General features: G+C 52.6%; 1 protein-coding gene across 11 annotated transcripts in view; it reads left to right on the top strand.

The window, feature by feature from the left end:
• NLRC5 (NLR family CARD domain containing 5) overlaps positions 1-15780 on the top strand; it is a 50671-nt gene that overhangs the window by 13055 nt on the left and 21836 nt on the right. For 10 of the 11 annotated variants that reach the window (XM_087827310.1, XM_016221079.2, XM_087827303.1 and 7 more), the window contains exons 11-24: positions 247-330; positions 2082-2165; positions 3145-3234; positions 4454-4522; positions 5324-5392; positions 6233-6316; positions 6699-6782; positions 8241-8330; positions 9125-9169; positions 10079-10168; positions 11042-11125; positions 12664-12747; positions 14219-14308; positions 14495-14557. In XM_087827310.1, coding sequence (XP_087683436.1) covers positions 247-330; positions 2082-2165; positions 3145-3234; positions 4454-4522; positions 5324-5392; positions 6233-6316; positions 6699-6782; positions 8241-8330; positions 9125-9169; positions 10079-10168; positions 11042-11125; positions 12664-12747; positions 14219-14308; positions 14495-14557 — 1110 coding nt within the window. The remainder of the gene's footprint in view (positions 1-246; positions 331-2081; positions 2166-3144; positions 3235-4453; positions 4523-5323; positions 5393-6232; positions 6317-6698; positions 6783-8240; positions 8331-9124; positions 9170-10078; positions 10169-11041; positions 11126-12663; positions 12748-14218; positions 14309-14494; positions 14558-15780) is intronic. The other variant, XM_087827309.1, reaches the window with a different exon arrangement.

Here is a 15780-nt window from a genome sequence, read left to right on the forward strand (position 1 = left end):
CTCATTGTGATTCTTTTGAAAATCCTGCAAAGTCCACATTATTGTTCCCACTTGATAGAGGGGGAAATTGAGTCTCAGGTAGGTTAGGTGCCTTGTCTAAGATTGCCCAGTTACTGAGAAGCAGGACCAGGATTCAACGCCAGGTCCGCAGCCCCCTGGCTCCCCCAGCTCCCATGCCTCGCAGTGGGGCCAGGAGCTAGAGGAGGCATCGTGCCCTGAGCCCCTCTGCTCCCTACCCCACCCCAGGCTGCAGGAGTGTCGGCTAACCATCAGTGATGTGGAGAGGCTCATAGGCCAGCTCCGGGAAGGCCCCCACCTGGACGAAATAGAGTGAGTATCATGGGACACTCTGGGGCAGGAGACAGGAGGGCAGGGCAGGGCAGTGCAGGAAGGGCCTCACTTTTGGGTGGATGATAGTATGAGGAAGATGCCTCGTTGAGAATCTGGGGGAGTCATTATCGGAACAGCTACCACAATTTAGCACTTGCCTTGTGCCAGGTGCATTTATATACTTCCTCTCATTTACTCCTCACACCCCTATGGCGTAAGTACTGTTATGGTGCACATTTTACAGAGGAGGAAATGAAGTTGCAGGAAGTTCAGTGTGCTCAAGGTCTCACAGCAAAGAAGAGTCCAGGCCAGGGTTCAAGTTCAGACTGTCTTACTCCAGGCCTCGCCCTAGTAGCCACCATCATTGAGATCTGCAAAGCAGAAACCTTGCCACACCTAGGTCTGTCTTTCAAACCATAGCCCTCAGGGTCCCCTCACCTTGTCTTCCTCCCAGACTAGAGTGAGATGACCTCTTTTCTCGTGGGAGAAATTCCCATGATGTTCAGCTCTTGGGTGGAGCCTTTGAGAGTAGGGCTTGGGGTTGGTGGAGGTCCTGTCATGGGACCATCCCAGGAAATCAACTGGGTGGGAAGGTAGAGTGATGGAATGCCAGAATGTCATTCCAAGGTGAGGTGGATGGGGTGAAGGCTGCTTTGGTGACTAAAACTTAATTAAGCCTTGACCTCTCCCTTTGGGAGAAACAAGACATGATTAGAAAAGGTGGGGTTTTCCAAACTGACATACTTCCACCAATCTTGCCAGCACCAGTCTGCCCATCCCCCTGTTCTGTCACCTATAGTAAGGGCCCCACCACCCACCTGGTTACACAAACCAGACACCTCTCAGCTCCTTGCCCTCCTCCCATAGCCAGGCCATCCGGAGTAAACCTACGCCCTACATAGCTCTCCAAACCATCTTTTCATCCACTCTCCCTAGCCCAGACCACTCTCATCTGTCATCTGGGTGGCTCCATCAGCCTCCTCACTGGGTTCCCTGCTTCCACCCTGGCCACCTCCACCTGGCACAGTGTGAACTGCATTTCATTTCACTCCTGCCTGTCCCTTTCACTCCTTCCCAACACTCAGGATAAAGCCCAAATCCTAAAGTCCCATGTGATCCAGAACCCTGCTCCCAACCCCAAACCCCCTCTGACCCTGCCCTCCCCTCAGTCTTCCACCCAGAGTACTGGCTCCCTTTCTGGTCCTCAAATGTGCCTTTGAATGTGCTGCTCCGACAGCCCTGTCTCTCTCCCACCCCTTACCTATTGAACTCCTAGTTTCACTAGCAAGCAGCTCAAACATCAGGGAAGCCTTCCTTGACCCCAGACTAGGTCATATACCTCTATCGTCATGGAGTTGATCACAAGAAACAATGATGTCAGTTGCAGCATAAATAAATGGGGGACTTCACAGGGAGACTTGAAGTCAAATGACTGGGTTCAAATCCCAGGTCCACCTTTGAATAAGTGCCCCAACCAGTCTCTACCTCAGTTTACTCATCAGTAAGATGAGCATAATAATAGTGCCTAATTCATAGGGTTGTTCTGAGGAGTAAATTCAATCATTGTAAAAGCACCTAGGACAGTTCCGGGCAAATAGTAGACAGCAAGTAGTAGGCAGCCTTTCAACATTCATTATTATGAAGGTTCACTTATTGGAATGATGCTTTGACTAAAGTCCATGAGGGTCAGCGTGTGTGTTGAGGGGGGACCCCACCCTAGCAGCCCAGGGCATCAGGCCCCTCTGTCTCAGCCTCTCAGGGAACCAGCTGGAGAACGAAGGCTGTCGACTGATGGCAGAGGCTGCCTCCCAGCTGCACATCACTGGGAAACTGGAGTGAGTTGTCCACCCTGCTGCTGGGTAACAGGGGGGGCCCTGGAGAGTCCCAGCTGGTCCCAACCACCCCGACCCCCATGTCCATAGTCACTTAGGGAGCTGCTCCCCACCCCCTTCTCCCAACTCCAGTGAAGTCAGAGTGGCTCAACCATGCCTGCCTTGCCTTTGCCTCTGACATGAGCCACTTAATTCCAACTATTAAAACCCCTTGTAGAATGTGTCCCTTCTACCTCAGTGGCTTGTGTTCCAGTTTGTCCTTACAACAGCCCTGGGGTGGAGCAGGATGCGGTGAGGTGGAGTATTGCATGGAGCCAACCTGGCGTATTGGATGGGTGGGCACTGGGGTGTTGAATTGGGTTGTTGGGGTGGTATGTGGTGTGTTAAGGTGAGGGTAGAGCGTTGGGTGAAGGGGCAGGTTGCTGGGTGGTGGGACGGAAAGACGGGTATTGAGCTGTTGGGTTTGCTCAGTGTTGCATGGTGAGGTGGGGGTGCTGTTTGGGTGCGTGCACTGGGGTCTCAGCATCAAGTGTGGGCTGGGGTGGGAAGTGCTGAGGTTGGGGAACTGATCTGGAGCCTTGGTTTGTACTGAAATCCTGGCTCTGTCATTCAGTAGCTTTTAGAGCTTTGTGACCCTGGGAAAGTAATTCAACACCTCTGAGGCCGTTTCCCCATTTGTTAAGTGTGCTTAGAATGATGGTCATTTTACATGCCAGGAAACTGAGGCTCAGAGAGGTGAAAGCAGTGAGTTGGTTCTGATGGCTCCAGCTGGAGAACTTTATTCTCTGAGTGGGGCAGGGTCTTGTGTCTCTTGGCTCATCCACATGAGCAGGAGATGAGCAGGAATCCCTCTGGTTAAGGATCCAGGACATCCCAGGAGTGATAGCCAGCCAGCTGCTGAGCCAGGAGGAGGGGCCTGGAGCTGTCTGGAGCTGGGGACTTCAGCCCCTGCTGATGGCTGCCTTCCTCTTCCTCTCCATAGCCTCAGTGACAACAGGCTCTCGGTGGAAGGGGTGCACTGCATGCTGAGGGCAGTGAGCATGTGCCGCAACCTGGCAGACCTGCATATCAGGTGAGAGCTTACAGTGGACACCTGTCACCCACTCCCTCCTCCAGCTCAGAGCTCCTGGGTTCTCCCATCATTTCAGTCCTGGTTGCCTCCAGAGAGCAGAACTTAATAAAGCTCTGATATGGCTGCAGCTTTCGTATGGAGTGGTATATAAAGTAAACATAAACATTTTAATTCATCATTTTTTTAATAAAGCTTTTCAAGCATACTCAAAGGTAGGGAGAATGGTACAACAAACACCCAGCTCCCACCAATAATTATCAACATTTTACTGCTCTTGCTGCACCTGTCCCTTGAAAACCTATTTTTTAGAAGAGAATTTGTCATTTTAATCCCATTTCTAAAAAATCCTCAAGCAAGGATATTTTTTCCCCATTGCTTTTCAGAGAGTGGAAGGGGGAAGAGGGAGAGAGAAACATCAATGTGAGAGAGACACATTGATTGGTTGCCTCCCACACACGCCCTGAATGGGCCAGGGATCAAGCCTGCAACCGAGGTACCTCCCCTTGGCTGGAATCTAACCCAGGACCCTTTAGTTGCCAGGCCGAGGCTCTAACCACTAAGCCACACTGACTAGGGCTTAATCCCATTTTTAAGGGGAAAAAAAAAGAAAGAACATTCACTGCATTAAAAAACAAGACTCAAAAGATCCTCCACAAATGTTATCAATGGTCATTGATATGTGGAAAAGATGCTGGGTGATTTTTTCTTCATTTTCTTTTTACTTTACTATATTTTCTAAGTTCCCCACAAGGGTGAAGTATGACTTTTGTAATGAGAGAAATATATGCATAACAATTGGTTTGCAAGGCGAGGTTAGGGATGCCAGGCTGTAAGTTTCAGCCTCTTGTGCATTCTCATTGTCTGCCCTGGATCTGGCAGTGACCTCACCCTGCAGGGTGAGCACCCTCAGCTAGCCAAGGTGCCACTGGTGGGCAGAGGGAGGATTTCAGCCTGAGCCCCAAACCAGAGAGACCACAGAACTGAAGTTTTCTTTCAAGGACTCGCCAGGAAACGAGGGAGGGCTGAAAAGTTTGTGAAATCTGTAGAGAAAGATTTCAGGCCTTGGAAGCTCAGAGGAAGTCAGGGGAAGGTAGAGGAAGTGGCTGCAGCTAGAGGCTGGGGGATGGCACCTTAGAGGTCCCTCAAGGTCAGGCTAAAAATGATCTGGAGCAGCAGGGACCCCATCAGCCTCTTGCCTCTACCTCTCTTCTGTCCGTAGCCTCATGCACAAAACTGTGGTCCTCACGTTTGCCCCGGAGCTGAAGGAGCAGGAGGAGACCCAGGAGAGGTAGGGTCCCAACACCATCCCAGCCCCACCCTGGGCCAGGGCCACCCGTTCCCTGACTCCCACAGTTGGTCAATGCCACTCAACTGCCAGGGGAACTTGACAAATTCAGGAAGCCTCAGCAAGCCAGCTGGCTTAGAGGGGGGTGCAGACCTAAAAGGGAGGGTCAAAGGAGAGACTGCTATCCCATTTTCCTAGCGGTATCTAAAGAGAGCCCTGGGATTCAGGATGGAGATGGCACCATGCCGGGCAGGGGTGGGATAGCCAGCAAGACCGAGGCCCTTCAGCCTAAACCCAGAGGATTGCCTGGCCTATAGCCCTGATTTTGGTCAGAACTTTCTGGCTCCCTTTGGCACAATGACCTTTTACAGAGTGTTTGCCCCCTCCAACATGCCTTCCTGGATTGCCCCAGCCCAGCACATGGGCAGAGACTCAGCTCTGTGCTCCTCAGTGTCCACCTACAATGTCTCCTGTGGGGTCTGAACTTTTGAAGCCTTGCTTGAAGCTGAGGCTGGCATCTCTGAAGTCACTGATGATGATGATGATATTAATGATACTAACAGCCAAGGTTAATTGAGCACCAAGCACCAAACTAAGGCAATTCACATACATTCTCCTAGTAAGAGGCTAAGTGAATTGTCCCAGGTTACACAGCCAGGACGCAGAGAAGCCCTACTGGAACCAAGGTCTGACTGTGTACAGGCCTGTATAGAGATTGGATGGTGGGAAGTGAGGCTGAAGATGGACTTTGGAGACAGTGGATGAGGCATTTGCTCAGCTTGGCTTTGGTATATGTCTCTCCAGGGCTGCATCTCTTGACAGCCTTATGTTCCAGATGTCCTCTGAGCCATCCTGGTGCTCCCTGAGGATCAGGTACAGTGATGACCTGCAGGTGCTGGGTATGGTTCCAGCCTCCACCCTTCCTCTGCGCAAAGTCTGTCCCCTGTCCCCCACCCCAGGTGCTCCCTGGATGACTAGACCTGCTCTGTCCAGGAGTTGAGGCCTGGCTTCCCTGCCTCCCACCTCTCCTGCCCAGTCCACTGCAGGTGGAGCTCACAAGGCAGCCCCTCAGTCACCTTCCCGCCCACAAGCCCCCTCCCCTTAGTGCCCCCAACTTCCATTGGCTGAGGGTTGTGGGAACTCTGGACAGAGAGGATGGGGAGCTTGCAGTCCCTTCTTTTCATATCCTGGGGCCTGGGCCTGGGGACTCAGCTCAGCCCCTCAGGGCGCCCATCCATACTCCTCCAGCCCTCTCTTCTTCTCTGTCCATCTGACTCTCCCTCCCTCTGTGTCTGCCTCTCAGTTCATGTCTGTATTATTTTCTGGGGCCCTTTTCTCATTGTCTGTTTGTCCCCCTCTGGAGCTGTCCATGCACGTGTGTGCAGTGGGTTCTCCACCTGGACAGCAGGTGTATGTGCATGTGTGTGCACACGACACGAGTGTGCGCCTCTCCCCACCCTCTCTCCGCCTCCCACCCTGTGTCTGTCCATCTTGGTGCCCCTCTCTCTGTGTGGTTCTGATTCTCATCCTTCCCTGCCTGTGGGTGACCATCTGTGTGTTGTGTGCTGGTCCCCCTTTGTCTGTCTGTCTGAGTGCCAGTTGTGCCCCAGTCCCTCCCCTGCAAGCCCTGTTCTCTGCTTGTGTGGGGTGGCTGGCTGCTCTGGCCTCTGTTGGGCAGGGCGGGGCTGCAGGGCTGTGGTTTTACCTCCGCAGGCTGACACACTGTGGTTTGCGAGCTGAGCACCTAGAGCAGCTCTGCACAGCGCTGGGAGGAAGCTGCCGCCTGGGCTGCCTTGAGTGAGTGGCACTACTAGAAGGCGGATGGGTGGGGCTGATCAGTTAGTGAGTGTTGGGTTTTGTTTTGCTTTTTAGATCAGCAGTTCTTTTCCTGCTGAATCCAGAACCCCTTAGAGAATCTGGTGAAAGTTGTGCCTCTTCCCCCTAGAATACAGCGCCCCCCATCCCTGACCCCCTCAGGGTCACCAACCTCAGGATAAGAACCTGGGGGAGACCCCAGCTGACCCAGTGCCACCACTGTGATCTGGCCTGACAGCCCAGGGCCCTGTTCAGGTTCAGGAGAAGCTGAATGATTGAGCCAGTGGGATGGAGAGACAAAGCTCCTGCCCATCCCCACCCCTTCCCTCCACTAACCTGTTTCCCCCGCCTGTGCCTCTCCCAGCTTATCAGGCAATGCTTTGGGGGACAAAGGTGTGGCCCAGCTGGCTCGGTGGCTCCCAGAGCTGGGCACTCTGCAGTCCTTGAAGTGAGTAGCTGGCTGGGGGAAGCCTCTGAGGCTTGTTCTCATCCGAATGAGGGGATGTGGGAGAGGGGAGGAGTGGGGGTGGAGGTTCTTCTTATGTCCCATCTCACTCCCTCCTGGGGTTATCAGAAAGATTAAATGGGAAAATGCACCTCAGTGGTCTGGCGCAGTCCCTGACATGTGGTAAGTGCTCAGTATAGGCTATGATTCTCATTAAAATAGAGTCTGGCCTCTGTGACTCAAGGTATCCAGTTTCTGATTTAAGGTTTCACTTCTCCAACCCGTCTCTGGGAGTCCAGGTCACCTGGGGCAAGGCAGGCATGGTGGGCAGTCATACCTGATAATGAAATGACTGGCAGCCATTCTGGCCCTGCGGTGCAGAGAGGGGCTGTTTGATGGGGTGCAAGCTGGTAGGCAGGAAGGGTTTTTACCCCCACAGGACACCCAGCAGGGTGCTCAGGGCATCTGGAGGGCCCTGAGCACCTGGCAGAGAAGGGGGAGATTTTTCAGTGTGAGAGGGAGGCTCTGGTAGGAGGCTAGGAACCCCCAGACTTTGCCTGCAGCAGACCAAGCTTCCCAGGCCCTAAAAGGCTCCTGTGTTCTAGGTTCTGCCCCTCCCCCCCCCCAACTCTTCTGGGACAAAGTAAGAGGAGACCTGGAGAGAGGTCCCAGGTCCCAGGTAACCGGTGTGACTTTGAGCAAGTTACATCACCTCTCTGAGCCCCTGGTTCCCAGTTAGTTAACACATAAACTATAGAGGGATGCATTTTGCCTACAACCTTAGAATGAACGCTGTGGCTAGAGGGCCCTTCCTGCTCAGACAGTCTCACTGGCATACTGGGAAGGAGAGGAGGTCACCTCAGTTGCTGTTCAGGGCTGCACCTGGGTAGGAGGAAGGCCTCACCACTGCATGCAAATTATATGCTGATTGGAGCTTTCTGGGCAAAGCCCACGTGACCTTCTAGATACTGTGGGTGTCTGATTTGACCCAGGGCCTGCAAGAATTTGCAGTCACCTACCAGGATCCCGTCCCTAGGAGGGTGTCATTAAATGGCAAATAAAAACCACTATGACAGGTTAACAGACTACGAAGGAAAGGAGAACCTTTGTCCTGCTCTTTGAGCAAGAGGCCCTCCATTTTCATTTGTCACATTCATTTGTCACTCCCCACATTCATCACTGACAGAGGGAACCACGGGGTTCTAATCTTGGCCCTGTCACCAATATGTCTTATAACTTTGGGCAAGACCTTGCTGCTTTATGGGCCTCAGTTTCTCCATCTGTACAGTGGGGAGTAAAAGGAGGCGCTCTGACCATTCAGAGTTCAGTGAGTTTCATTGTCCAGACTTGGGGACAGCCCTCCCCTCCCCTGTGCTCTGACCACAAAGAGGGTGTTTTTAAGTCCTGTAACTTAAAACAAGACTTGAGACCCCTGTCAACACCACTCCTGTGATTCTCCAGCCTCAGTGAGAATGGCTTGTCCCTGGACGCTGTGTTTGGTTTGGCCCAGTATTTCTCTACTGTGCAGTGGATCCTCCACCTGGACATCAAGTGAGTGAGCCTCTGGCCCCCCGCCCTGCCCCCTCAATTGCCACATTCATCACGTAGCATCCTCAGGGCCTTCAGGATACCGGGTCAGTGTGTGTGATGGATGTCTGCTGAATGAATGAATGAATGAATGAACGAACGAACGAGTGAATGAATGAATGAACGAACAAATGAATATAGCCCCAGGGACACTCAGATTTCTCTGTGGGGCACAATCCACGACTCTCTCCCTCACTCTCTGGATTGTTCTGGGAGACTTTTAAGAAAACTGGGAGCTTTCTTGTGACCAGTGAATGCTTAGGGACTCACTTTAATTGTGGGGTCCCGAGCTGATGAGACTGTAGAAGGGAAAGGGCACCCAGGCATGCAGCTCCGGCATGCAGTGTAGATCAGCCACACTTTCAGAAGAAGCCTTCCCGTTCCTCCTCTGCCCCTCCCAAGAGTGGGTGGTGTGAGAGCAGACAGACCAAGTTCAGATCCAGGCTCACCACTTACCTGCTGTGCAGCTTTGAGCAGGTCACTGAGCCTCTCCAACCTGTTTCCTCACCTGTAAAGCAGGGTAAGAACACTTCTTTCCCACACAGTTGTAGCGTGAGAATCAAAGGAGATCATGTTGCTGGTGTGCCTTGTATGTGCCTTAATACATCCAGTGGTTGTCGGTATAGTTATTGCAGTATTTGCTGAGAACACGGGCTGCCTCCAGGCCCCGCATGACCTGGTCAGTCCGCTCTCTTGCCCCTGCCTGGGCTGTAGGCCCTTCACCTGTTCTCTGATTTCTGCCTCCTGTCTACCTGCAGCTTCAAGAGCCAGCATATCATCCTGAGAGGTGACAGGAGAGCCAGGTGAGGACAGAGAGCTCCGAGAGTGAGGTGGGCTCCCCTCTCCCGCTGGTCCCCATTTCCTGGAGGAGCCCCCACCCCAGACCCATGCTGACCACTGTCAGCTCTAGAGTAAACCCCCCTCCATATACATGTGCCATAATCAGCTGCCTTAAATCTCTCTTGGAAGAAGCTGGTGCAGAAGGAGGGCGGGAAGGAAGGGTGATACCACAGCAGAGCAGGTGCTAGCACGTTGCTGCTGTGGGGGAAGAGAGAGGGAAACTGTATCTCTGTCTTGGGGACTTTTTCAGACCTTTGCACACTCAGAATCATATGAGTCACTGCTCTTTCACACTCTGAGGGTCACATTTGAGAAGCCAAGAACCGTTGGTGCTCTGAAAAAGTTTCCATATCTTTGCTAGTTCTCCGCGGGTATTTCCTGCTGCCCCCTGGTGGGGCACCTCGGCCTCACCGGGGAGGTTGGCAAGCACAAGAGCCATCTAATGTGGGGCATCCGGGCTGACGTGGCAGGCAACAGCGTCACCATGCCAGGTGGCTGTCTGAACCAGGGCTGGCTCAAGGCTGGGGTGATCTTGCTTCCTGGTCTAGGGTCTCTATTTCTGTGGACCCTCTGGGGTTTTGAGGCCAAAAGAATGGAGGCACAGGGAGACAGAAGTCATGTGAGGGCCACATCAGTGATCAGAGCGAGGAGGGGCTCTGTCCTGCCCCCCTAACCTGTCAGGTGCCGCCCCCCCGGACAGGTGTAAGCTGCTGTCTTTCTCACTGTGGCTTCCCTTCCCTGCCTCAGTTTCCCCGTCTGTACAGTGAGGGGTTTTGATTGTCCTGAGGGCCCCTCCCAGCCCTGACTGATGAATCTCGTCTTCCAATGTGGATGATTTAAACTTTCCTCACAAAATGTTTCCCCACCCCAAGGCATCTGTCAGCAGGTGGCTCTCTGCCAGGGGTCCCCGCTGGAGCCCAGTTCTCGGGGTTCGGTCAGCGCTGCGTCCCCAGGAGCTTCTGGTACCATTTTACCCACTTCTTATTTGGGGGTAACCACAATGGGGTAAGGGCTCAGGAAGTGAGGAGCACCTGGGGGGGCTGGGGACTGGGAGAGAGGAGAAAGAGCATTTGAGAGAAGGGGAAAGAGAGAGAGTGAGTATGGGGACTGGTGACAGGGCTGTGGGCCCCTCATTCCAACTCCACGTTGATTTCTCTGAAGGCTTCCAGCTCCACGGGGGCGGGGGGGGGGGCTTCAAGACCCTGGCTGGGCCCCTCTCCTCTTCAGGCCTTGATTTCTTCACATAAGAGGAGAGATGCCCAAGCTGGGGCTGAACAGGGTTGTTGTGAAGAGGGGGAGGGTGTCCAGGCAGGTCGGCTATACAGAGGCCCGGAGGAGTGGAAGCTGGGCTCTTGGGCAGCATTTCAACGTCGCTGTAGCATATACAGGGAGTGTGGAGGCGAGTGAGGCCATGGAAAAGGCTTTTGCTTTTAAGCCTAAGGGGTTTCCAGCACAGGAGAGGCTTGGTCAGACTTGCCCTGTTAAAAGATAAGACACTGGCAGGGTGTAAAAGGACTGGAGGGAGACTGGTGGGGAAGGCGGGAGGGTGTTAAAGTTGCCCAGGTGAGTGGTGGTGGCTCGGACTCAGGCAGAACTCAGTGGGGAGCACGTGGGGGCTGGAGGAGGGCAGCTGGGCACTCACAGGGTCAGAGTGGTGGGAATGGGGGCTCTGGGGGACTTGGGGGTGGAGAGTATGCCCTGTGAGAGAGGAGCCTGCAGCCTGCAGCCTGCAGCCTGGGGAGGAGGGCTCTTGGGAGAAGGGGAGAGCCCCTGGGGGCTGGACAGGGGCCCTGAGCCCTCTCTGACCCCCTGCCCTGCCCACTGACCCTTTTCAGCCTCAGGGAGTGTCAGCTGGAGCCCCTGAGCCTCACCCACCTCTGTGAGACCCTGGAGAAGTGTCCAGGGCCCCTGGAAATCAAGTAAGAAAGGAGGCCACAGTCCCAGAGGGCACAATTCGGGAATCTACGAAGTGACCTGGGGTGTGCAGGGGTGGGGGTGGGGGTGGGGATGGAGGTGGGGGGTGCAGGGTGTCCTCATTAGAGCCCAGGTGACTCCTTCTTGGTTCCTTCCCACCAGACCCCACAGCCCAACCCCATGGGAGTTCCCTGACCCATTGATAGATAGAAGCCTTAGTAATGAAAACACTTTTATTATGGAGATTATCAAGCATATATAAAATCAGAGAGAACAGTGTAATGGAGCTTTAGTTCCCCCTCCACCTACCTCAGTACTTTATCACTCCATGGCCTCAACACACACAAATGCATGTGTGTGCACGCACACACCCATATTCACACACACATGTGCACACACACATGCACTCACACACACGTCAAGAAGTTCCCAGGCACCTGATCATTTCATCCGTAGATATTTCAGTATGCATAGCTAAAAGATAAGTACTCTATATTTTTTTAACAAAATCAATATTGTTACAGCACAGATAGAGCTCGTCCATCCGGTGCTAGTAGAATCAAATACTAGACACGGAGAACTGCAGGGGGGAACAATTAGCTATTTTGGTGTGAATGGCGTTACCCAGGAGAACGCAAAGCTAAAGCTCAAAAGCAGAACTCCCCATGGCACATAGGTTACAGATTCTATGGGACAAAGTCACAAGATGCGGAGGGTTAGGGGTTTCGGTTGTGCTGGGAGCTGATTGGTTGGCAGAGATGAGGTAAGGGTAATGAATCATTTCTTTGGGCCTTGAGGACAGCTCTGAGGTCTTTTCCAGTGTCCTCCTGTCCGATCTCATGGGAAAATAGCCAGAGGATTCATTCCACCTTAGGGCCCAGGAGGTGAAATGTAGCCTGACAAAGGTCTGGGCAACTGTCTTCTGCCGCCCCGGAGGTTGCTGATTATCTGAGGGAAAGGTTAGGTCTCTTAGAGGAGAGAGAGACAGAGAGGGAGAGAGAGAAAATGGTTTCCAGAGCTAGGATTTAAAACTAAATTTAGTCAAAGTATTTAATATAAAATAATATAATTATTTTATGACATATTAAAATCATCAAATATCCCAACAATGTTTAGTTGTCCGTTTACATGTTTTTACACCATGTTTTATATTTGTGCCTTTTAATACTAACCCTTCACAGTTTGCATGTACCACAAATTATTCAGCCACCCCCACTCCCCACCCCCTAGAGTCTAGATAGACATCCAGGTGCTTCCAGTAGTTTTGGTTTTGGTTTTGGTTCAGGTTTTCTGTTTTTTAGCACTGCAGCCATAGTTGCAAAAAACACTCCTCTGAGAAGTCAAAGGAAACCTAGCATTTCCCAAATGTATATGACCTTCCTCTTCCTCCAGCCTCGGTGATAAGTGAGGGACCTGTGTTCAGAGGGAATGTTTAGGGCACAGCCCTGGCCTAGGACCCATCCCCAGAAGGCTCTGGCTGCTCGGCCACGCTCCTAGCTGTCCCCAAGGCTTCCCCACTTCATTCAGATGTTCTGTTTCACAGATTGTCCTGCGTGGTGCTGAGTGACCAGAGCCTGGACACCCTGCTGAGACACCTACCCCGGCTCCCCCAGCTGAGCCGCCTGCAGTAAGACCGTTTCCTCATTTTTCTGTGCAGCCCGAGGCTCTTGCATTATGAAGCCATCCCCTCCCCCCCTCCTTCTCTTCAGCAATGTTATCATTTTATCTGTCACAACTGGGAGCTCGAGTCTGCTTCCAGCTCTTTCCTTACACTTTATGAGCCTTCGGGGGAGTTATTTGACCCCTCTGGTCTCCGTTTTCTCATCTGATAAATGGGATTAATACTCCCCACCCCCTCCCCCAGGGACAGTTGCTTTAAAAGCACCTTGAAGCTTAAAAGGCCTGTGACAGGTGGGCTATGAGACTTCTCCCCACCCATGGAAAAGTCACCAGCTTCTGGAAAGGGACTCTCCAGATGTAGGTCATGCATAAGCCACACACCATTTCTTAAAGGTCACTGTGCAAGTTCCTAAAAAGGAAATTTAGCAGCATCTCCCAAAGTATTTAAAATTCTGTTTTCTAATTTCAGCTCAGACTGGTTAGAATTTAAAAATGGTTTACTTTAAACCTTTTTCTAGCAGGGGGAAAGGCTGCAGCTGAGATGGAAAAATACAACAGGAAATTAAATCATATCATTAATAGCAGCAACATAAATTCTGATGCTAAGGATCTCTGAGACACCTGAGACTGCTCATGTCACATCCAGGATCTCCATCAGCCTGATCCTGTGGGAAGGGAGGGTGGGAGGGAGGGAAGCACAGTGGCTTTCCAGAGGTGGGCAAATGTGACAGAGCTCTCTTCAGCCTCCACGGTACCCACTCTGGTCTACCCTGTCAGGCAGGGCTCCTTTGGACACACAAGATAGTGGGTTAAAATGAACAGGTGCAAATCCTCAGGCCAGAGAGGGACTTCTCTATGCCCAAGTCGCACAGCATCTGTCTTTGGAACAAGGTGGCCAGTCTGTCACCAGGACTTACGCTTTGTATTGCTCAGTCTGTAGTGCTTGTGTGCTAGGCACTGTTTGGGGTGCTGGAGACAGTGGGGGGCACTGTTTGGGGTGCTGGAGACAGTGGGGGGCACTGTTTGGGGTGCTGGAGACACAGCATCTTACTCCCTGTCAACAAGATTCTCCTGCTAAGTCTGTGCTTGAGGGAGAAACAATATACTAATAACAAGCATGGGAGCTGGCGAGGCAGTGTGCGCACTTGATGTGATCAAATCCTCACGACACCTGCAGAGGAAGGTATACCATGAGTAGAGTCCTGTTGTCCAGGTGGGGAAACTGAGGCTCGGAGAGCTTGAATGACTCATGCAAGGACACACATCCAGTAAACAGAACTGGGGCTCACACCCAAGTCTGCTTGACCCTAAGCCCCTATTTGTCCCTCTTGAGTCCCCCTGCCTTCTTCCTGTTGTTGAGCGGACCTGCCAGCCCTCCCCACCCCCTTCCTTCCCCTCCAGCCTATCTCTGCTCCTTGCCCACTGATCTTGCTTGGCTCTAACTTGCTCACTTGGGGTCCTGCCCCTTTCCTTCTCAGGCTGAGCCAGACACCACTGCCCCCGGGGAGCCCCTTCCTGCTGGCTCACCTCTTCAGCCTGTGCCCACGAGTTCAGAAGGTGGATCTCAGGTGGGCATTGCCCGGGGACTGCTGGGGCCAGTCTAGGAGGGTTGTGGTTGAAGTCTGGTGGGCGTGAGGGGTAGGATGGAGGCAATAGGACCCAGGTCAGAGGCTCAGCTCCTGGAGGAGGGGTGCCTCCTGGGGCATCCTGAGGCTGCGGTCAAGGGTGGCTCACTGAGCTACTGTGTGCTCCAGGTCCTTGGATGATGCAACCCTGCACTTCAGGTCTAGCGAGGAGCAGAAAGGCAGATGCTGTGGGTAAGTCCCCTGGGCCAAGCCCTGGCAGCCAGTGGGTATTGGGGACCAGCAGACCTGCCTCGTGATGGCCAGAGGATAGACAGCAGAGGATGTGCAGAGCGCTCCCACAGAAGGACCTGCAAGGGGACTTGTTTCCTCCAACATGAAGAAGCAGGGCTCCCAGGAGCGCTCGGCTTTGTCAAGGGCAAAGGAGTGCACATCAGACTGGCCCAGAACTGAGAACTCGAGAAAAAGGACTTCACAACCTGCCCCCAGGCTTTAATCCCAGCTCCACGAGGCCCTGGGGCTTTGGGCAAGTTCCTTAACCTCTCTGGTCCTCAGCTTGTGCAGCTGGAGAAGGGGGACCCCATGCTGCAGGGCGTTTGCAAGGATTAAATGAGACAACCTGTAAGGCATGAGTGTCCATCCCCTGCTGACTCCTAGACCAGTGCTCTGCAGTTGCCCAGCTGAGAGGGGGGCGGGTGTTGCACGGGAGGCAGGAGGTAGAATAATGGAGCAGAAGAGTGACCTCTGGATACAGAGATAATATTTCTACCACTTGCTCCCCGAGAGGCCTTGGACCAGACCGTCTGGCTGCTCCTTCACAGTCTCAGCTGTGAAATAATAAACAGAAGAGCAAAAATTTGTTGAGCCCCTCAAGGCATCATTCTTTTTTTTTAAAGTTGATTTTAGAGAAGGGAAAGAGAGAGAGAAACATTGCTTTGCTGTTCCACTTATTTATTTATGCACAAATTGGTTGATTCTTATATTTTGCCTGACCGGGGATCAAACCCACAGCCTTGGTGTGTATCAGATGACACTCTAACCAACTGAGCTACCTGGCCAGGGCTGCAAGGCACCATCCTGAGAGCCTTATACACGTCACCTTGTATAAGCCTCACAGCTGTGGTCCCTGTGCATCGCACACGTGGTGAGGAGTGCAGCTGGGACTTGAACCCAGGCGTCCTGCAGTGCTCCTAGCCCAGGGGCAGACAGGCTTTCTCTGTGAAGGGTTAGATGATAAATATTTGGCGGTTTGCAGGCCATATGGTCTCTAGCGCAGCTACTGTTGTAGCTTAAAAGCAGCACTGACAAGTCGTAAACAACGGGTGTGGCTGTGTGCCAAACTGTGTTTGTGTCATGAACTACTGTTCTTTTGATTTTTTTTTCTTAGTCGTTTGAAACATTGCCCCTAGCTTGCAAGCCATACAAAACCAGGTGGCCTTAGCTATAGTTATTTTTTT

This window comes from Miniopterus natalensis, chromosome 18, assembly GCF_054644295.1.
Source record: "Miniopterus natalensis isolate mMinNat1 chromosome 18, mMinNat1.hap1, whole genome shotgun sequence".
NCBI lineage: Eukaryota > Metazoa > Chordata > Mammalia > Chiroptera > Miniopteridae > Miniopterus > Miniopterus natalensis.